At 37.4% G+C, this 19365-nt stretch overlaps 1 protein-coding gene across 1 annotated transcript in view; it reads left to right on the forward strand.

Moving 5' to 3' along the window:
* Positions 1–19365, forward strand: part of KCNH7 (potassium voltage-gated channel subfamily H member 7) — a 237920-nt gene that overhangs the window by 207142 nt on the left and 11413 nt on the right. The window contains exons 10-12 of the mRNA XM_075511509.1: positions 613–865; positions 4373–4578; positions 7267–7366. Of these exons, the coding sequence (XP_075367624.1) occupies positions 613–865; positions 4373–4578; positions 7267–7366 (559 nt within the window). The remainder of the gene's footprint in view (positions 1–612; positions 866–4372; positions 4579–7266; positions 7367–19365) is intronic.

Here is a 19365-nt window from a genome sequence, read left to right on the forward strand (position 1 = left end):
TGAACTAATCATCTGCCTATGTAAATCTGCATAACACCTTTGTTTCAGTGGCACATGTTGCTTTTTCTGATAAAAATCTAAGTTCTACCCTTGCAAGCAGAATATATTTAACATGAAAATCCCATTAAAATGCCCTCTCTCTGAAAAATATCTAATTTTGTTTGGATAGCTCTCATTTTACAAATGTCATGGTTATTTCAGCAAAAACCTCTCATATTAAATGCAGCACTTTTATAATTGATAAAAAGGAAATAGACATATTAGTCCAAATAGGTGAAATTCAATCAAGACTCTCCCTTTAGCTGTCTTACTTGTTATTTTACTGCAGTATATTCATTCATATACCTTGATACCATTTCTTACAATAAAGGAAATCTTAATAATGAATTTTGTAACCACTACATGCATTAGTATGTGCATTAGTATTCACATTGTATAAGCTTTGCAATATTGATTACACCATGCACTTGTCGAATTGTAATACCCTGGCAGCTCTTAGGGCCACCTCTATTAGTATGTCACTTCTTTCTTTCTGTCCAGGAAGAAAACATAAAAATTATATAAAGCCACTTTCATAGCATTCACATGCAATCCTTATGCTTGTCTTTCCAGGTCCTGAAGGGGTTTCCAGAGTGCTTACAAGCTGACATTTGTCTGCACCTCAACCAAAATTTGCTGCAGAATTGCAAAGCTTTCCGGGGGGCCAGTAAAGGCTGTCTTCGAGCTTTGGCCATGAAGTTTAAGACAACACATGCACCTCCTGGAGACACTTTAGTGCACTGTGGAGATGTTCTCACCGCTCTTTACTTTGTGTCAAGAGGCTCCATTGAAATCCTTAAGAGTGACATTGTTGTAGCCATTCTTGGTAAGTAGATTACTACAAGGCATGTTAAAAGGGTCAGAGGATTGAAAAGAAATATCCATTGTTGTTCCTGGGGGAGGAAATTTCTAAATGTTTTACTCACTGTTATTTAAAATCAAGCAGAGAAATAATTTGTTTAAGGAGCAAAGTCTATATTACTGCAATAATTCATGTGCACCAAACAGCCCACGTCCTTGGATATCTAAAATATAAGAGCAGGAGTGAGTCAGATTTAGCCGTAGGTAAGGGGTAAACTGCAAATTGAGGCAAGCAGATATCAAATTACTCCAGTTCTGATTATGCTGCAAGAACCAAAGTCAAGGACACCCTTTTTTTGAACAGTGTATGAGAGTACTGAGACACATAGACCCCCTATATGCTAGCTGGAGAAAAACATGTATCTACTTTAGGCATTCAAAATGTCTTCCAGAGGTTTTCAGAAATGTCTGTTTCTGCCCACTGAGCATATAGAAGAGAATAACAGATTAATCTGATCTAGATTGATACTTAAGTGTAATAACACCAGTGTTTCCTCTATATTTCTTATCAACGTGTTCTTGTTTGTATAGCATGGCGAGTTACTTGTTTTCTTTCCTAGTGAAGATGGCTGAGAGCAATGTTCAATCCAGCTGGGAGCTCACCTGCAGCTGGTGATGGCTCTTATATGGAACCAATAAGACTTCTTAGCTACAGCAATTTTAAAAGTAAAATAACTAAAATCCTACCTAAACAAGACTACTGATTTGTTTCTCCCATTTAATATCAGGTAATAAGAGCGCAAAGAATAATTGAGTAGATGAGTAAGGATTTTGCTGTATGGAAACCTACACCAGCTGTAACATCATTCATGTGTTTTCCTTTCTGTTTATCATCCACTGTAGGAACTTACAGCCAGAAAAGTAGCTGAAGCAAAATGTGGACTGGTAGCAGTATGTTGCTATTAATCCACTTGTGACTGATTATTCTGCTAGTACTTTGCAGGGTGGATATGTGAGCAGAAGTACAAAGGTGTGCCTACAGCAATTCTTCCCTAGGTTTAGATGGTGTTATCAAGATAATTTGTCATCTCATGCTGTTGCACCTCATCAGCTGGGCCAGCTTTAGACACAAGCAAAGTAGGGAGCATGCAAGTATAACACTGTGAGGTTTTTACTTACCTGTGTGAGTGTCTTCCCCTGATTTTGAACAGTGTGGTTCATCAAGAATTTCATCTCTTACATCAAAAACATGTAAATTTCTATAGCACTCACAATCAAGAAAAACTGACAAGTTTATGAAGTCATTAATTTCTTCCTGGACCAAAGAGGCAGACTGGTCAAGTTTTGCATATTACGCACATCAGACCTCTGTGCTCTCACACTGCAGCAGAAACCCAAGTATTTGCGGAGCAATGCCACTACATCTCTTCCAGCCTACAGCTCCTCACGCCAGGGGCCGCAGGTTGGAGCCCTGCTCTCCCAGGGAATGGTGGTCCAGACAGAAAGAGAGGCAGCTGTGCACAACTGCAGCCGAAAGGAACTGCTCTGTGCGCCCACATCTGTTGCACGATCCATGAGGCAGGAGCCTGCCTGATAGCTGGCTCCAATCAATGAGTCTCTGGTATGTTGAAGAATCTGCTAAAAAAAGAATAGAAGGTGATACAAATGAAAATTACCCTGCAACGAAATCACACGGAAACCTAACAAAGATTATCAATACTTAGCCAAACATTTTTAGTTAATTCCTCTTTCTGACAAACCTACACATAGAAATGGACATAAAAAACACTCAATGCTTTGTCCTCTGGGGTTGAAAAGACTTCAGTCCAAGAGAGGTAGCATGGATGAAGTTTCTACCCTTAACAAGTATTGCAACTTCATCACAGAAGTCAGAGAGTTCTGAGAAATGTTGGTTTCGGCCCCCATTTTTCCTCAACTTCTCAGCACTGTCTGATGCTGCTGAGCAAGGTCTGATCAGTACTGACCTGACAACAATAATTCTGTGCCAAAACCTTAGAAAATACGATGGCTGTGGACCTCGTAGAATCTACCACCTCTTTCAGCTTTGCAGACAAGATATAAAATACTGCAATTGTGTCAATAGTCATATTGCAGAGAAGGTATTATATGCCTTGAATAGGGACCCCTGCATTCATAAACATTAAGGCCAGAAGGACTATTAGCTTATATTGGCTAACCTCTGTTACATCACTGACTCCTGTTACATTTCATATCTTTAACGATCTGTTGTGTCTAATGAACTGTGTTTGATGAAAGAAAAGCAACGGGTTTTGATCTGAAGACATAACGAGATGAAAAAGGGATCACTTTTCTTGGCAGTTTTTGTTAAAAGTGTGTGCTTTACTTCCAGTATAAAATTACCTTGCTTCAATTTCTTTCCATTGGTTCTTGCTATGCATTCCTTATTATATTCTAAAGGCATTTAGTACCAAGTAATTTTTCCTCTCTATAAGGATATATGCAATATAATCAGGTTACCTCTTAATCTTCCTGTTGATAAGCTAAACAACTGTGCTCTTTAAGATCCTCACTGTAAATCAGCCCTTAAATGATTTTTTGCATCTTTTAGCTGCTTGCTCACCCAGTTTTCAGCTTCCTTTGTAGAAAATGGAGAAACCAGAACTACTTGCAGTAACCTAATATAAAAGCCACGAATATTTAACAGAGAGGCAAAATCATCCCTGTATTCTTTTTTACCAGTCTACTGTTTCTCAGTTGCTATGACCACTATTCTTTTCCACAAGTGTTTTCCCAGTTCTCCTTCACACGCCATTTTGCAGGTAAGCCCTGCAACCCTTAGTTAGAGCATATTTTGCACAGGTCTATGGCTACGGCTGCTCTGCATTTATGAAGGTTAGGTGCAGATTTGGGGAAAACGAGCAATTAAATAGAGATGACAATTTTAGCAAATAGGTACTGTGAATGTGTCAACATTGATGGAAAGAATTGTAATAGTATCAAAATAGAAGCAGCTATGTTTAAAGAGCTTCTTCAAATCAACTTCTGCATCTTGGAAGTTTTGCATTCCCTCTGAAAAATATAAAACCTAAGTAATTTTCTACCAAAATATATTTAAAGTATGGTCTGTTTCTTCATGTAACGAAATTCCAGGCCAGACAGGTCCTAGACTCTACTGAACAACAGAAATTACATCTCTGTCATCATAAGAATATGATTTAAATCAGCAAATAATGTTTTTATGAGAAAGGACAAAGGAACCTCCTCTAGTCATGCTGTTTTGATGGAACTGAAGAAAAACTGTGATGAAACTAGATTTTCTTTTCACTTAGTCCAGTTACATGTCTATGTAATTTCATTTATTTTAATAATTTTACTTTTAATATTTAATAATACTTTTGATTTACAACAACATGTGTGCAATGGTAATCTGATTGTATCACTTCATGTAAAATCAAGTATTCTACACCATTATTGTAAAGAAATACATCATTCAAATGAACGGCTTATTCCTGTTTAAAATAATAATCTTGATCTACTTTTCTTTCTGCAGGGAAAAATGATATTTTTGGAGAGATGGTACATCTTTATGCAAAACCAGGAAAGTCAAATGCAGATGTGAGAGCTTTAACTTACTGTGACTTGCATAAGATCCAGCGAGAAGATCTACTAGAAGTTTTGGACATGTACCCTGAATTTTCTGATCTCTTCCTCACCAATCTAGAACTGACTTTTAATCTGAGAGATGAAACTGCAAAGGTACATATAATAAGTGATTTTTTTTTCTTACCTTTGGGCCGAATCTGTCCCACAGTAACAAAACTTGAAAATAGCAATTGAAAAGCCAAGGTTAGCAAAATTGAAAGCTAAAAGCCTGAGGCCAAATCCTATTTTAAAAAAATATACTCACCTGATTGTTCCTACTGAAGTCAGTTAAACTCAGCAGAAGTCAATGAAACGATTCAGATGATGTTAATCTAACAGGATTTGGTTCTATATTTAAATGGTATTAAGGTTTCAGCCAGGGGGATTTTGGATGTTTCGTTAAAGCCATGGAAAATATGTTTTTTTCAGATGATTATAGCCTGTGTCACCACAAGGGGAACTTTTGACACTAAATATAATTGTACAGCCGTAAAATAAAGATAAATCAGATTATCTGGATTCATTCTGTGTCTAACAATAGAAAATATTTAATTGCCTTTCAAACATGAATTGTTAATTCTCTTATCTTGGAGTGCACCCTACCTCCTAGGAGACTAAAAGCATACAAGGGACTTTTCAAATTTCACTCAGTCTTCAGATATGCAGGGATTCCTTGGTCTCTGTTTCCCACAGTGACTCTCCTAAGTGTCCCCTTTTGCCCAGATTGCATCTTCAAGAAAGCAGAAAAATTACTCATGTTTCCTTATCTCAGACTGCTGGAGTCAGTCTGAACTGGGAAAGAAAGGGGAGGTTAGGCCAGAAGGGGAGAGGGACAAGGCCATTGCCCAGCTCTTGCTACTGGGGCTAAAGCTTTCCCTAGAAAGTTGCCCGGTACACCAGCACTGGCCACAAAACATGGGCTACACTGCCTGTAGAATGACTAGTTTACATTTCATTATTTCTGAGATACTGCCATTTTGAGGTTTCTGACTATACTTTTAAGGAAAAACAGAGGTTCGGTGAGAAGGAACTAACATAATTTGGCCTCAAAGGCCTTCTGAGAAACTAGGAGACAAAGAACGCTAAGTTTGGGGCTGTAAATGATAGGGACATCTTTGCTAATCACATGTGGAACTTTAGTTTAAAAAATTAAAACAAATATAACTTCTGACAAGAAATGTCACTTCTTTTTATGCTGAGCCTTTTTTTTAATAAAAGATCATTCTGAAAATAAAAGACCAATTCTATTCTTTATTTTAAAAGTCATCCTTTTGTGTTTATTGCAAAGGTCATCATTATTAATTACATGTGAAATACAATACAATGAATTTATAGTCTAGTGATAAATTTAAGTTAAAACTGAAAGTCCACATATTTGAAAAATTCCTTGAGGATAAATTCACATTAACTATTTTAGTCTGAGCAATTATTTCCTGCAATTACATTGTCATCAATGTTTTAGCATTATTTTTTCCTTAGATATGAGAAAATTGAAACAAAATTCCATCCTCTGTGTTGTGGTGTAGAATATACAATGAAAGTCCTCACTTCTCATGTTCCTTAGAAATTTTTCAGTTGTTATTTCTTACTGCTGTAACAGCCACTGAGAAAAAATTGTTAGACTTCACAGAGACAGGGAAGGGAGGACAGGTTTGCCCATGCCTCTGAGCTTGCAAAATCACAGTTTTCTCTAGCAATTCCACTTGCCTTCCACTGTCTATTGCAATCCAGAAAATCATCCCCCAAAAGAAGTGATGAGCACATTCTGATCTTCAAGACATCACTCAGATCCAGATTTGTTATCTGAATAATAGGTGCTTCTGCCTCAACTTCTGCTCCTGTCCTCCTATTTATGTAAAAGTGCCTTTTTCTTCCTGCAGTTATTCTACCAGTGGGCCACCACTGAAGCACCTTACCCACTAGGTTTACAATGGAGGGAATAGAGAAAAATGTAAACACTTCCCACTTCTTTCCCTCTGCCCTTCTCCCACATGCAAATCTGCTTACTTGAGTGGTATGGGAAACCTCACAAGCACAGGGAAGGAAAGTAGGCTGAAGCCAATGCCATGGCTACGTACATAAAGAGCATAATTGGTGTTATAGTTGCTTATTTGTAAATTTCTCAGTTTTAAATAAGTAGAAAGAAGAGTTAAATGCATCTTGTATTTATTACGGAAAAAAAGCATATCCATCTTCTATAAGATGGATAGAAAAAGACAACATTGTGTTCTGCTATGGAAATAAGTACCTGAATGAAATGAATCCGATAGAGAGGAAGGGAGAGTCTAGAAAGATAAAATAACGAGGGATGAAGTGTCTGGTGTTTGTCAGCCTTATATTTATTGTTGTAAAATGTAACCTTTGTAATCTTTACCATGTAGTTAAATATAAATCTAACTACAATCAGTTACCACATTACTTCTTGCAATAGTATACATTCTCTGTTAAAGGTTATTTAAATTTTTTTCATTAATTTATTTAAGATAACTTACACCACATCTGTGCAAGTTCAGGAAGCTGGTAACACATGAACACATGTCTTTCCATGTAAACTTATTATCGGTATACTTTTGTTTCACCATCAGGTGGTGACATTGTTGGTTTTGCTCAACCTGCATGAACTTTTTAACATTAACATCAAGCAATACCATTAGTTGGGGATGGAGAGGTTGATGCAAACTGACTTGTGGAATATTGCTTTTCTTAAAGCTTGAACATGATTAACAGTCAATCACCTATTGAAAACCTGCTCTCTTTAGATGGGACTAATCTGTCATTATGTTTCATATTTCATTAATCAAGTCTGAGCTCATAATAAGATCACAAACTACTAATGATACGGATGGAGATAACTGCAAACTACGAAGACGGAAATTGTCCTTTCAAAGTGAAATAGAGAAAGGTAATTAACTTCATTTCTTACATTAGACAGCACTGCTTCATTATTCATTGGTATTTCACTTGGTAATCCTGGGTACATTAGGGTCCCATGTTGGCTGTTACTGTAGCAGCTCTTGAGAATCCAGCTGAGCAGCAAAAACAGTCTGTACACTGTCCCCTATATGGTTATACATGACTAGAGGATATCAGTTTCACCTTTCCGTGACTTCACACCTACCAGTGCAGAGCTGTTCAAACACTAAGCTACTTTATTGCCCTTCAGATATATATATATATGTATATTATCTCTTAAACAATATCTATTTTCTGAGACACCATGTTTTAAACTGTTTGGTGAAGCTAGTCTATTGGATTATTTATTAGCAGTGTTGATTTTAGTTCCTCAGCAAAGTGCTTTGTTGAATTTGATGCTAGGTTGTGTTTCTCCCTGAAATTAAAATACTTTGTTTTCAGGACACAATAGATTCACCATAGTCAGATTTTGATTCATATGGTAATGTGTAAATGGTTGTCCTGGTAGGAGTTCAGGTACCATTTTCTGGGCTTATGTTCACCTTGGAGGCTTTGGGGAGTAATCCTAATGAAGGAAAATTCAGTGAAATATTAAACTATGTCACCAGTGTTTGGTACTGCTAAATACCGGGAACTGTAGGCAGTAGCTGTGGTCAGACAGCAACAGTCAGGAAGACAGCTAAACTGATACTCGCAGGATTTTCATTTTTATGTAAGGAAAGCACAATTCCTTGAATAACATCACACTTTTATGGTCCAATGGTTTGTCTGACAAATTACTGTTTATCGTATGCCTGTCTTTCATACTCCACAGTTAAACCCTCATCCTAAATGCAGCATAATGCTAATTTTAGAGTTGCAGAGTAGCTGATAATAAATGGGAACACTTTATAAATGTACATAGCAGGTATAATGCTCAATGAAGGAAGACTTTAATCCAGAGTGTGGCTACTCAGAACAATGACATTGCCATTCGATCAAAGAAGCGTCTTTAGGGCAGGAAGCCAAGACTGACAACAAATCTGTCAGGAAAATGTCCCCATGAAATATTCAATCTGCTCTTCACAAAGAATCTGTTGACAGAGGCGCTTTGCCTGAATAACCTTCACATTTCTTATGAGAAAACATATGCTGCCACCTAGACAAGATGGAAGTGATCTTCCATGTTGTGCCTGCTGCAGAATTACAAATAGGCTCCTCAGGTGTCAATGTCATACCAAGACCCCTAGGCTTTTATGGTTCTTGCCCAGTAGATTACACTGAACATACTCTTGGAGGCATTTATTTGCATTACTTTTGAAAGAATATAGTTTCCCACAGTTTTGCCTTTGAAAAAAAAACTTGCGCCATTGGGGAAGAAGAGACAAGACTGGCAACAAGCTCCTTAGTCCTGGTAATGGCTGTATAGTATCTGGAAATGTCCGAGTTAGACAGAAGTGCAGTACACTGGAAGTCCATCTGAGGAGAAGGTGCAATCGTAAGAGTCCTTTGCCAAGAACTGAGTATACTTTTGTCTCACTGGCTTACTGCCCCTCTCTGGTCCCTGTTCAGATTCTCTATATGTTGCCATAGCTGCAGCAGACACCTCGTAGTCATAGACCTTCAATGTCACTTTTCTGTGGCCCATCCTACATCCTGTATGAGGTCGTAGGGTACTAGAGGTTACTACTGGCTTGTAAAGTAATATTCTATTGATTACAACACTTTACATATAGGAGGGAGGGGCATCATATTTTGATCCAGTATAGTTAGTCTATAATGATAAATTATGGGGGATGATCCTGCAGAGTGCCTCAGAAGAACTGGAGTAGAAAAGACAGAGTTCCTGAACATATGCAAATGCTGGCAAATGCATTTCTGGTCACAGTATTCTTACAGATAAAAAATATGTGTTGTATGATGACTTTTAACAATCATGTTTTGATTTCAGAACTACACTTTGAACAGGATAGAGACACCCAGAATTCTCACTTTTATATTTTGATATTTTACATCTCACTAAATTCTTATTGATTTGTAATTATTGGCGGGGGGGGGGATGTTGCTCATGAAATGGTCTTCTTGCTGGCATTCTTCACTTCCAGCTGCTGACCTACTAGCATATTATGCAGCTTGAAATTGTATTGTTTCCATCTTTAGTGTGATCATCAGCAATTTTCTCCCTTTTGGAGTGCTAAAAATGGGATTGTGTTATCTCAGCCTTTAGTTAATGCTAGCCTGATTTGGACCTTGTTGCCATGGTAACTCTTCCTGCACAAGTTTTATCAGGGGTTAAACAAAATCAACACAGCTCTCTGTTATGCATCTGTAGTTAGTACCACTACTTTTCCATTTCCACGCAAGACATTCTCACTCCACCTATACATATTTCCACCATTTCTTACCTGTGTCAACAAAAATTGACCTTAGCTAGTACATTGAGCTCTGCCATAATGTGATTTTAAAGGGTACAAGGCTACTTGAGAGACTAGCTTGTTCTCTGGTTTCCAGAAAGGACTGCAATACCACAAGAGGTCCCCTGCAAAAATTAACACTTACACTACCTAGCGGCTTATTCTTGCTCTCACCCAAAAGAAATTCATTGCAGGTCTTTCAGAATAATGGATGATATTCCTTGCACAGGTGCAGGTGCAGCCTTAGCCAGTTGCCATAGATGCTTGACAGTCAGCCAAGAAACTCTCTCCATGTCTGCTTAAAATAAGCAGTATTCCTGCCTGGCAGTTCCAAACAAAGCTCTCAGCTGGGTTGGCAAGTTAGTCCTTTGCTGAAAACTGAGGGACAACAAGCTGCTCCGTCTACGTTCAGTTGTCTCTTTCAACAGTGCAGAATACAATCCTTTCTTGCCCATTTCTCATTTTCCTCTAGTAGCTCTGTGGGAATTAGATAATTTCAAGGGAAATGCATAGGGGCAAGAAGTTTCTTTTGCTCTGCTAGTTCTGAGTGCAGATCTTTTATCCCATGCTGAAGGAGGCATCACTAGAGTTTGTTACATCAATGTGAAATCCAAACATACAGGTGAAAAATGCAAAAGTTACAGGCAGAGTGTATGTAAGCTCACTGAGAGCTTGAAAACTTGAGGTTTTGAAAAGACTTTTCTGGAGTTCAAGCTTTATTACTTTTGCTAGCGTCTTGGTTAACTTTTTGTTAATGTTGGCTCTAAAATCTTAACCTTCTTGGGACTGTTCCAGTGTCCAATTATTCTCATTAAAAGGTATTCTTTGCATTTAACTTTAACTCACGTAGTCCTTAGCTGAAGGTTATCAAAATTCTGGACCTGTTCTGGGCACTCACACATAATTTTCTTGAAGCCCTAGAAGCAATCGGGTATGAAATCCTTTCCAAGGAGAACAATTATTTTGGGCTAAACCTGCACTTGTTACATAGACAAATCACAGCCATCCTTTGTTCTTTTGAGGGGGCACATGAAATCTTTCCATCATATCCAGGGTAATTAAAATATGGCTAAATAAAGCAGCATGGACATACTAACTGGGAATGTAACAATGGCCACACTGAAACAAATTCTTATTCTGCATTTTTAGCTGTGATCCAAAAACAAGAACATCATCCCACAGAATCTAGCGTAGAGGATGATAAAAACTACAGTGGAGTTATATTGTTAAGTTAGTAACCAGAGATTCAGGTAGCTAGCGATACTTAAGCTTTTGTCAGCTGGCCCAGGGAACTCAAAAGGAATTTTTATTTCCATGGATGTCATTTTAAAAGGCCACAAAAGAAAGTTCTTATGAAATCTTGTTGCACAATTGTTGCATGCACTTGCCCATGTTGACACAGACTGTAACAATCAAGTGGGATAAAAAATGCATTTTGCAGTGTTTCATTTTTAGCATATTGTTAACTACGTAAACTTATATAGTACTTAATTTTAATTTGAAGAGTTATACTTCTTGACCAAACTTTTCCAAAAGTATCTACTGATCTATTCTCGAAGTAAGCACAGAAGCCAGAGCTCTAATAAACTTCTAATTGAATCTTGATTAGTATAGCTACCTTAAGTGTGCAGTGCTTGTAGATACTATCCAGGCTAAGAAGCCAAACCATATTAACATAGCTTTATTACACAAGGTATCCAGAGGCCATGGCTGACAATATAGAAGACAAGGAAATCTTTCAGGAACTGATTCTCCTGCCTAAAAGTATGAGGTGAAGCAGTACCAAGAGAATGGGGAAACACCCCCCTGCCCCTGCTCTCTCCCATTCTTGTCCCCTTCCCCCAGCTTATTTAAATGCTTACTTTATGAATAGATGACTCAGCCAGCACTGTGCTGTGTCCCCAGCAAGAAAGTAGGGTAAGAATCTGGACAAAAATTGAAGCTCTTACTTAACTGTGTTAAACTGTTAGTATTATGCTGATGAAGTTTGCTTGGGCTTAATTAGAAAAGAGTTTATAATATTCAGCCAGAGCGTCAGGTGGTTAAATGACCAGGAAACAGCTAATATCTTGGCAGGCAGCATATGGCTTGAACCAAGAGCTCATGTCCCCGAAACCTTACCTTCAGCATGAAACCCCTAACAAAAAGTATATGGTCATCAGAGACCCCATCGCTGCAGTTTTCCATCCGCTCTTATTATTGTTATTGTTATTGCTCTTACCACAGTGCATAGCAGTCACCGCAGGGAGCTTCCACAGAAGAGTCTTGTTTCCAGGAGTTGCTCCCAGGGAGGCTGTTTCCAGAGGCCAAATCTGATCGAAATGTTGTATGCAGTCACACATACCCATAGCCATCCTTTGAAAAAAAAAGTAATAATAGTATTACAGTGAAAGCCGAATTCCTTGTAAAAGAGAAGAGAATTCTAAACTCGGTAGGAGAACTGCTTTGGCCTTTGCCCTGAATCCCTTCCGAGATGTCTGTTTATAATTCTTTGTTTCTTATTTTTTAAGTATAGCATTATTTCCTTAAGTATAAATCAAGAATTGTCCTTCCATTATTATCTGATTAGCATTAAAGTTGATACAAAGCCAGACAGAGCAAAGAAAATTCAGAGGTAACGCTGTCACTCCATCCCTAACTTATCTCATTGTACTAAAAATGGCACAAAAGAATAAATGAAGGAATGCATACTCACTTCAAATTTGAAATTATTGGCTTTTTAAATGTGTGTCAAATTCAGTTATTCAAAACTAGCTCCCTTCTTAGTCCATTTAAAAAAAAGGAGCATGGATCCATATGGAAAAGTTACCCAGTCTTTAGTCCAGGATGCTGGGGGGAGATTTCAGTATCTTCTGCTATTCCCTATTTCCAGAATCATCCAAACCTTCATAACTCAGAGAGGAAGCACAGCAAAGGACACATTAACTTACCAAACTTTCACAAGCAGCACTGAGACAGAAGAGTAATTCAAACAGCTCTCTCCAGTACAGTTCATTTCCTCCACCATCTATCCAACCTACTGGAACCTTTCAGCAAAATTGCCAGAACATGCTATAACGATGGAATTTCACCAGTTTGTATCTTTAGGTTCCCTAGTGAAGACTCAGGAGTTCCCAAACTATGAACTTGGAATTAAAGGAATCTTCTATCATTAAAAATAGTCACAGAAAAATAAGAACTTCAAACCTTTTTACTACTGAGAGGAGAAAATGTTTTAACTTAAAATACCACCAGTAATCTACTTTTCCTAGGAATAGAAGTCTTCCTGCATCAGTTTCTACACAGACATCATTTTTCCTTGGTGTTAGTCAAATACTACACACATAGCTGACAGTACATTTTGTAAGTAGGGGGTCTTAAAGATAGGTGGGAAATCTGAAGGGAAACATAATGAGTAGAATTGAGGAAGAAGGAGGAAAACAAATGTGTGCTGAAGAATATAAGGATTTCCTCACCCTAGGTTTCAGGAGCCATTGTAAGTCTTTGGCATTGTTTCACATTTTGAGGTCTGACAGGTCTACAGACATCTACTGTACCAAGGTGCTGATCAAGGACTTACAGATACACAAATCCATGTGCCTGGTGGAACTTTAGATAAATTCTTTCTACCAGCTTAAGAAATGTCTCAAGAAATGTGTGTGCACCTTTAGGAACACTTGTCTCTGTCGTGTTCTGAAAATGGACAAGCTTTGATATAACTGTATCTGTTTCAAAATATTATTTTTAAGCCAAAAAATCTCTGATGGAAAGAATCTATTTTCACTTGTTCTTTGTTTCACCTAAGGTCTGCTGGATATTATGCTGTAGAAGGGCATAACTGTATATTCTGTTCACAGAAGGAAAAATTGTAGTAATGTAGCCAGTCCTCATCTTACCATAAAAATCTGGCACTGTTGCTAAATTAAATTTATAATCCTGTGGTCCTCAGTAATCCAGGTCCTTATAATGCTGTGAAAAAATACCTTTATCACTGAGTAGGCACTGTGTGCTTTACTACTTCCTCTAATTATAACTAAAAAGCTACAAATCTAACTTTCCACTTTTAAAAGTGAATTCTAGTGCAACTAACCATCAGAATACTATGTGATTATTTAGATTAACAAAAGCAAATAAAGTGTTTGTGAAAGGCATCCTTTATGTTAATTCTCTCACTGTACTAAGCATTATTACTATATTATATGTGATACATAAATAGTTTTCCTGTTCAGAGACCCTTGCTATACAAAGTGCACTGCAGATTTTAACAGTGCAGTTTGTTTTCAGAGCTTTAGGACCAACTCCTTCTCCTGATCAAACCAATTTTCATTTTTTCAGCTGAGATCATTTAGAAAATATTTAGATCTGAACTTTTCAGGCTATCCAATAGACATTTTGCACAGCTTTCAAACTACTTTTCTTTTTTCATGCACAGTAAATTTGTGGGTTTTCCATACAGTTTTCATGCATTAAAACCCATCCAAAAAGTAAGTAATTTTTCTACTACTAATAATTAGACATTCTGTTAACTTGAACAGTGCTATAATCATCAATGATGTTTCACCAAGGAGCAAGAAAAAACATTAGAGATACTAATTTATGCTTTCTTATCACTTCAAGTTATTAGTTATAAGGACTTTATGATTAAACTTTCCTTAAAATTTTTTGCTTTTTTCTGTACTATTTTGTCCTCAGGGATGTATTGGTAATGTGCAGATGTTGGAGCAAGCTATGCTTTCAGCAGGCACTCCAAAATGTTTATGAAGGCAGCACTTCTCAGTTTCCCTGATCACCAGTCATGACCTGAGATGATCATGACGGCAATAGAAGACTGTCCTGACAACGGACAAATTTCTCTTCAGCTGAAAAATGGTAGAGCGCTTTGTTCAAGTTGTTCATCTTCTGGAACAGACTTTCAGATGACCTTCCCTGGGACATGTTCCTTGTCCTGACATGAGCTGAGGCTGGTTTTGACAAACATCCAGATGTCACGATATGCAGCATCAGGACTGTGAGGCTGAGTGTAGGCCAAGTTGATTCTGAGAGACAAGAGCTCAAACACTAAAATTCTAGATTTATAAATGTCTTACATTTCTTTAAGTGAATTCAGGGTAAGTTATAGTACTTTCTGATGTTTGAGAAGGGTTAAATAACTCTATAGACAAAGGCAAAAACATTTTCAGACAAATTTTCTGGTAGCAAAGGTGGAGTAGCTCTCATTTCAAATGTTGCATACAAAATGAAGTCCAGAATTTTATCTATTGCTTGTCATGCATTTGTAAAGATCGTGGAGATCACAGCTTTCTCCCATTGGAAATAAATCTACTAAAGTTCTTCATACTGTTTCCCGTAAGACTGCAAATCAGTACAGTTTTCTCTCTGGAGATTTTAAATTCCCTAAAATTAAGCAATAAAGAGTTAATAGAACTTGTGAATTAAAAATCCATTCTGAAGTCTGTCATTGGAAGGTCCTGTATGAATGTAATTTTCAAGTAAAAATATTAATTGCAGACTGGGTTAAGAGACCCAATCTGAAAGACCCAAGCCAAAGAAAGGACGGCAACAGGAACAAAAATGTCAGACATCTTGCCTGTGGATTTCAGTGTTATAATATATCTCAAAGGAATACAAATTACTTTAACTTTTTTCTTTTATTCTTAGATATATGAAAAGTATGGCAAAAAGGTATATCTTCACCATAGCAACAGTTATCTACTGAATGACCAGACACTGGGTTGCTTTTCATTTTCGTGTTCACAAGCAGTCAGCTTCCTCCTTTTTTATATTCTTCCGTTACCTAGTCTATCGGACGGCACTCAGTTATATTTAGCAATGTACTCCATACCAGTCACATTCAACTAAGTATGAAGCAAACAGCAAGGAAAAAGAATTAGGAGCATTTTAATTAGTAGTTTAATAACCCTGCAGTCCCTGATTGGCATTTTATAGAGTAGTTTAGCCTGCATACAACTTGAGTAGACTTCTCTGGAATCACCCCACTGGTCCTGCTGCACAGTACCAGTAATTTTTTATTTTATATAAATATTATGTATCAATTATATTGTTCTCACACCACTAAGTGAAAAGCAGTGATTGTAGGAAGTAGGATTACCATTTTCCCTGACTGATTTTATGCTGCGCCCCATCTATATGGTGGAAAACATAGGCATGGTTTGAACATCAGTGGTCAAATTATGCATCAACAGCTTTTGATTTTTTGACATCTTTGAGATTTTGCACCTTTTCAACCCTGTTTGTTGTATTGTATTTAACATGAATATGCTGAAATGCTTGGTCACTGACTTTTCATTCCAAATATTCGCTGCCAGTGGTGCATGGGTGGGCACATAAGGCATTTTTCTGCTCTCTGACAAGGTAACTGACATTTTTAAATTAAAGAACAGATAAGAAATAGTCATAGTGACTAGCAAATATTTTGTTCATATGTAGGACAGACAGATTGTCCAACACAGGAATATTTGTGAATATCACATACAAAAGAGCTAGTAACAGTTGAACCAAAATACTTGCTGGGAATCTGAGGATCTGCAGACCTTTTGAGCAATCAACCATCCCTCCTTCCAAGTCGCAGTGTGCATTTCTCCTTACCAAGGGACATACTTGGTGTAGCGTAAAATAATATGGTAGGTTTTTTCAAAGCAAAGGGAAGATGTCATGTCTGCTGAACAGATTTATAGTTACGCAGATCATGTTAATGATGAGGATTATCTGTTTTATGGTTTAGGATATAAATTGCTTTCTGTGGGGGTGAGGAAGTCATTCACCTCATTTCCTGCACAAAATTGAATTTGTCTAGGCATATTATGGGACTTTTTATTGGATGGCTGAAAAAGGGAGTAAAAATTTGCCACCTTCTGAAACAGTAGGCTACATAGCTAGCCTGATTAAGTACGACAAATTCCAGTTAATGAAATTACAGTAATATTAAACAATGCTGCTCCACATGTAATATATTACTGACACTTTCAGCAATATTGTTTGCAGCAGACTAATATGTTAAGATCTAGATCATGCAGACTGCCACTGTCTGAATAATGCAAAACTTCAATACTACAGGCTGACCATGGCACACAAAAGAAACTTGTTTGACTCTGGTAACCATCCCACCAAGCTGGATTTTATGCCAGTATTTCTGAGAGTCCATGTCATACCTATATTTCATTGCCCTCATCACAATGCTGCTTCTTCTCTTCCTTTGCCAGTGCAAGCGTGAAAAGCAGGACACAAACCTTCTGATAATTACTATGAAGATTTTGGATTTTCCAGACAGCAAATGTCAGAGGACATTGCCTGTAAACTTGGCAGGCACCCAAAACACATAACAGGCTAAAATGAGTCCCATAAAGAGTGTAAATGTTGTTTTTACATGTTTGGCAAAGCAGGAAGTTACAAAATAATCGTCTTCAGCAAAACATAGTTTCTAGCAATCAGAATCAGAGAGTGAAACGTCTTACTGGAAAAGGAAGAAGGAATTATGAGGATGGGGGGGTTAATGATTACATTTCTTTTGGAAACAGAAGAGAAAGGAGAAGAGAAACCTTTGGAAACCTCAAGTTTGTGTGATAGAAAGTGAACTTATCCATACATGCACATACACAGACAGAAAACTCTTCTCTTCTGGAAAATTTATTCCAAACCAATGACTGGATTTCATTACAAAAGGAAGGAGAAATGGGAGAAATTCATAGTCTGAATAAAGCACTAGCTAGGTATTATTTGTAACATATTTCCACTGAGCTACAGAGGCACTGCTAAGCTGTTGAGCTGAGGTACAGAGCTTGCACCATCATCAAGTCCTGAAGAGCCAAATAAAAAATGCAGTTTCCATTTTAATTCCTACTCTAGGTGCAGAGTATCACAGGATTATTCTCCAGACAGAAGAATCTTTAGCATTAAATAGGAGTCTTTTAAAAGGAAAACAACTTTTGACTCTCTGAATGTAGTCAGATGGCTAGCAGATAAAGAAACAGCAGTAAAGCCAAAGATGCATATTTTGAAATAGATCAGCTGATGAACAAACCTTCCCTGATTTCATTAGGCAGGACCCTGCATTCAACAGATCTCCGCTTTCCTTCTAATGCCAGTTAAGTTCCTTATACCGGGACAGAATTTGGAAAAGAATATATTCTGTTGTTCTGATATAGATGGAGACTAAACGCAGGGATATCAATTGAATTACCCTGGTTTTACAGCAGTGTAATTGTTAGCAGAATCTGGCTTCTTGTTTCTAGATATTTTAGTATTCTGTGAATATCACAGATAAGCTGGTCTGTTATACTTCAGCTGCTACACAATTTTTTTCATTAGAGTCTCAATGACCTCTTCTTAAAATTAGTCCACTGATTGATTTGTATTCCGCAGGGTGCTCATTACAGCTACCGTTAGTGCACAAAATCCCATGAACATAAAAAATTACCCTAAAAATGGCAATTTCAAGCTTTCATTAGACGGTCTTTTTCACAGGATGAAGTCATTCAAGCAGTAAGTAATTAAGACAATTTACTGTAGCATGACTGTATGTATTTCACCATATATTCCCACAAGAAAAGCCATGGGAGACATCTACAGTAGAATTTTCTTATGAAGCTTTCTTTTGGTTTTGTACTGTTTTGGAGATGGGATTGCAGAGAACATGGTACTTCACTCTCCAGTCTGAGCATCCCCCAAAAGCTTTACGCTGCCAGTCCATTTGCATTTGTGTTGATGCCTTCACAGTACCAGAGTATCACTAGTATCACTTATAGCAAGTAATCCTGCTTAACAGAAGCCAAATAAAGTCACTTCAGTCCCGGGATGTGTTAATTGCCCTTGGAGGGTCTAGAGGGTACAGTTACAGAAGGCCTGCTTTAGTATTGGTTTTATTTTGTTCACCATTACCTGCCCTCATTGCTCACAGATGTCTGGACTCTGCGTGCTCTGTACAGATGTTGCATTCTCTATATGTGCAAATAAAGAGGACTGGATGACGCCACAGTTTCATTTCCTTATAGTGACCAGAAAACAGAGAAGAAACCTAGGGAATATACTAAATGTTGTATTAACCACTGCTGTAGGCTGTAAACACTACAGGCATTCCAGAGCTATGTTGATTAGTAATTAGCACAAAGCAGATGGGAAATCATGCTGTCTCCCCAGGAAGTAAATGCAAACTAGTTACAGTATTTATATGTTGTTGAGACTACCCTGCTAAAATGTGTTTTAAATAAATAGCAGAACTGGAATTATCTTGACATTTCAGTTAAAAATAGGTAAGACTAAATATTGAATTGGAAATTAGCTTCCAGTTTATGCTGAAAAGAGATCAGGAGTTCTCTATATTCATAAATGATCATTCTTGGGTTTAACTCCTATTTAATTTTTACAATGTGTTTTTAAAGGCATCTGCTTTAAATCTAGTTTTATTTGCCGCTTCTTAAGAGCACTGAATCTGCTGTTCCTCACTACAGACCTCGAACGTGATGAACGAAAGGTTCATTCTCAACTTGACTGATATTCTGCTACCGTATATATCACAGTATGTTGTGTACTTTTCTTATTCAAAAGATTGGATGTTCAGAGCATTGCAATTAATTCTCAAGGCTAAGGAATCTGGGCTACT

This window comes from Mycteria americana, chromosome 9 (genome assembly GCF_035582795.1).
Source record: "Mycteria americana isolate JAX WOST 10 ecotype Jacksonville Zoo and Gardens chromosome 9, USCA_MyAme_1.0, whole genome shotgun sequence".
Classification (NCBI taxonomy): Eukaryota; Metazoa; Chordata; class Aves; order Ciconiiformes; family Ciconiidae; genus Mycteria; species Mycteria americana.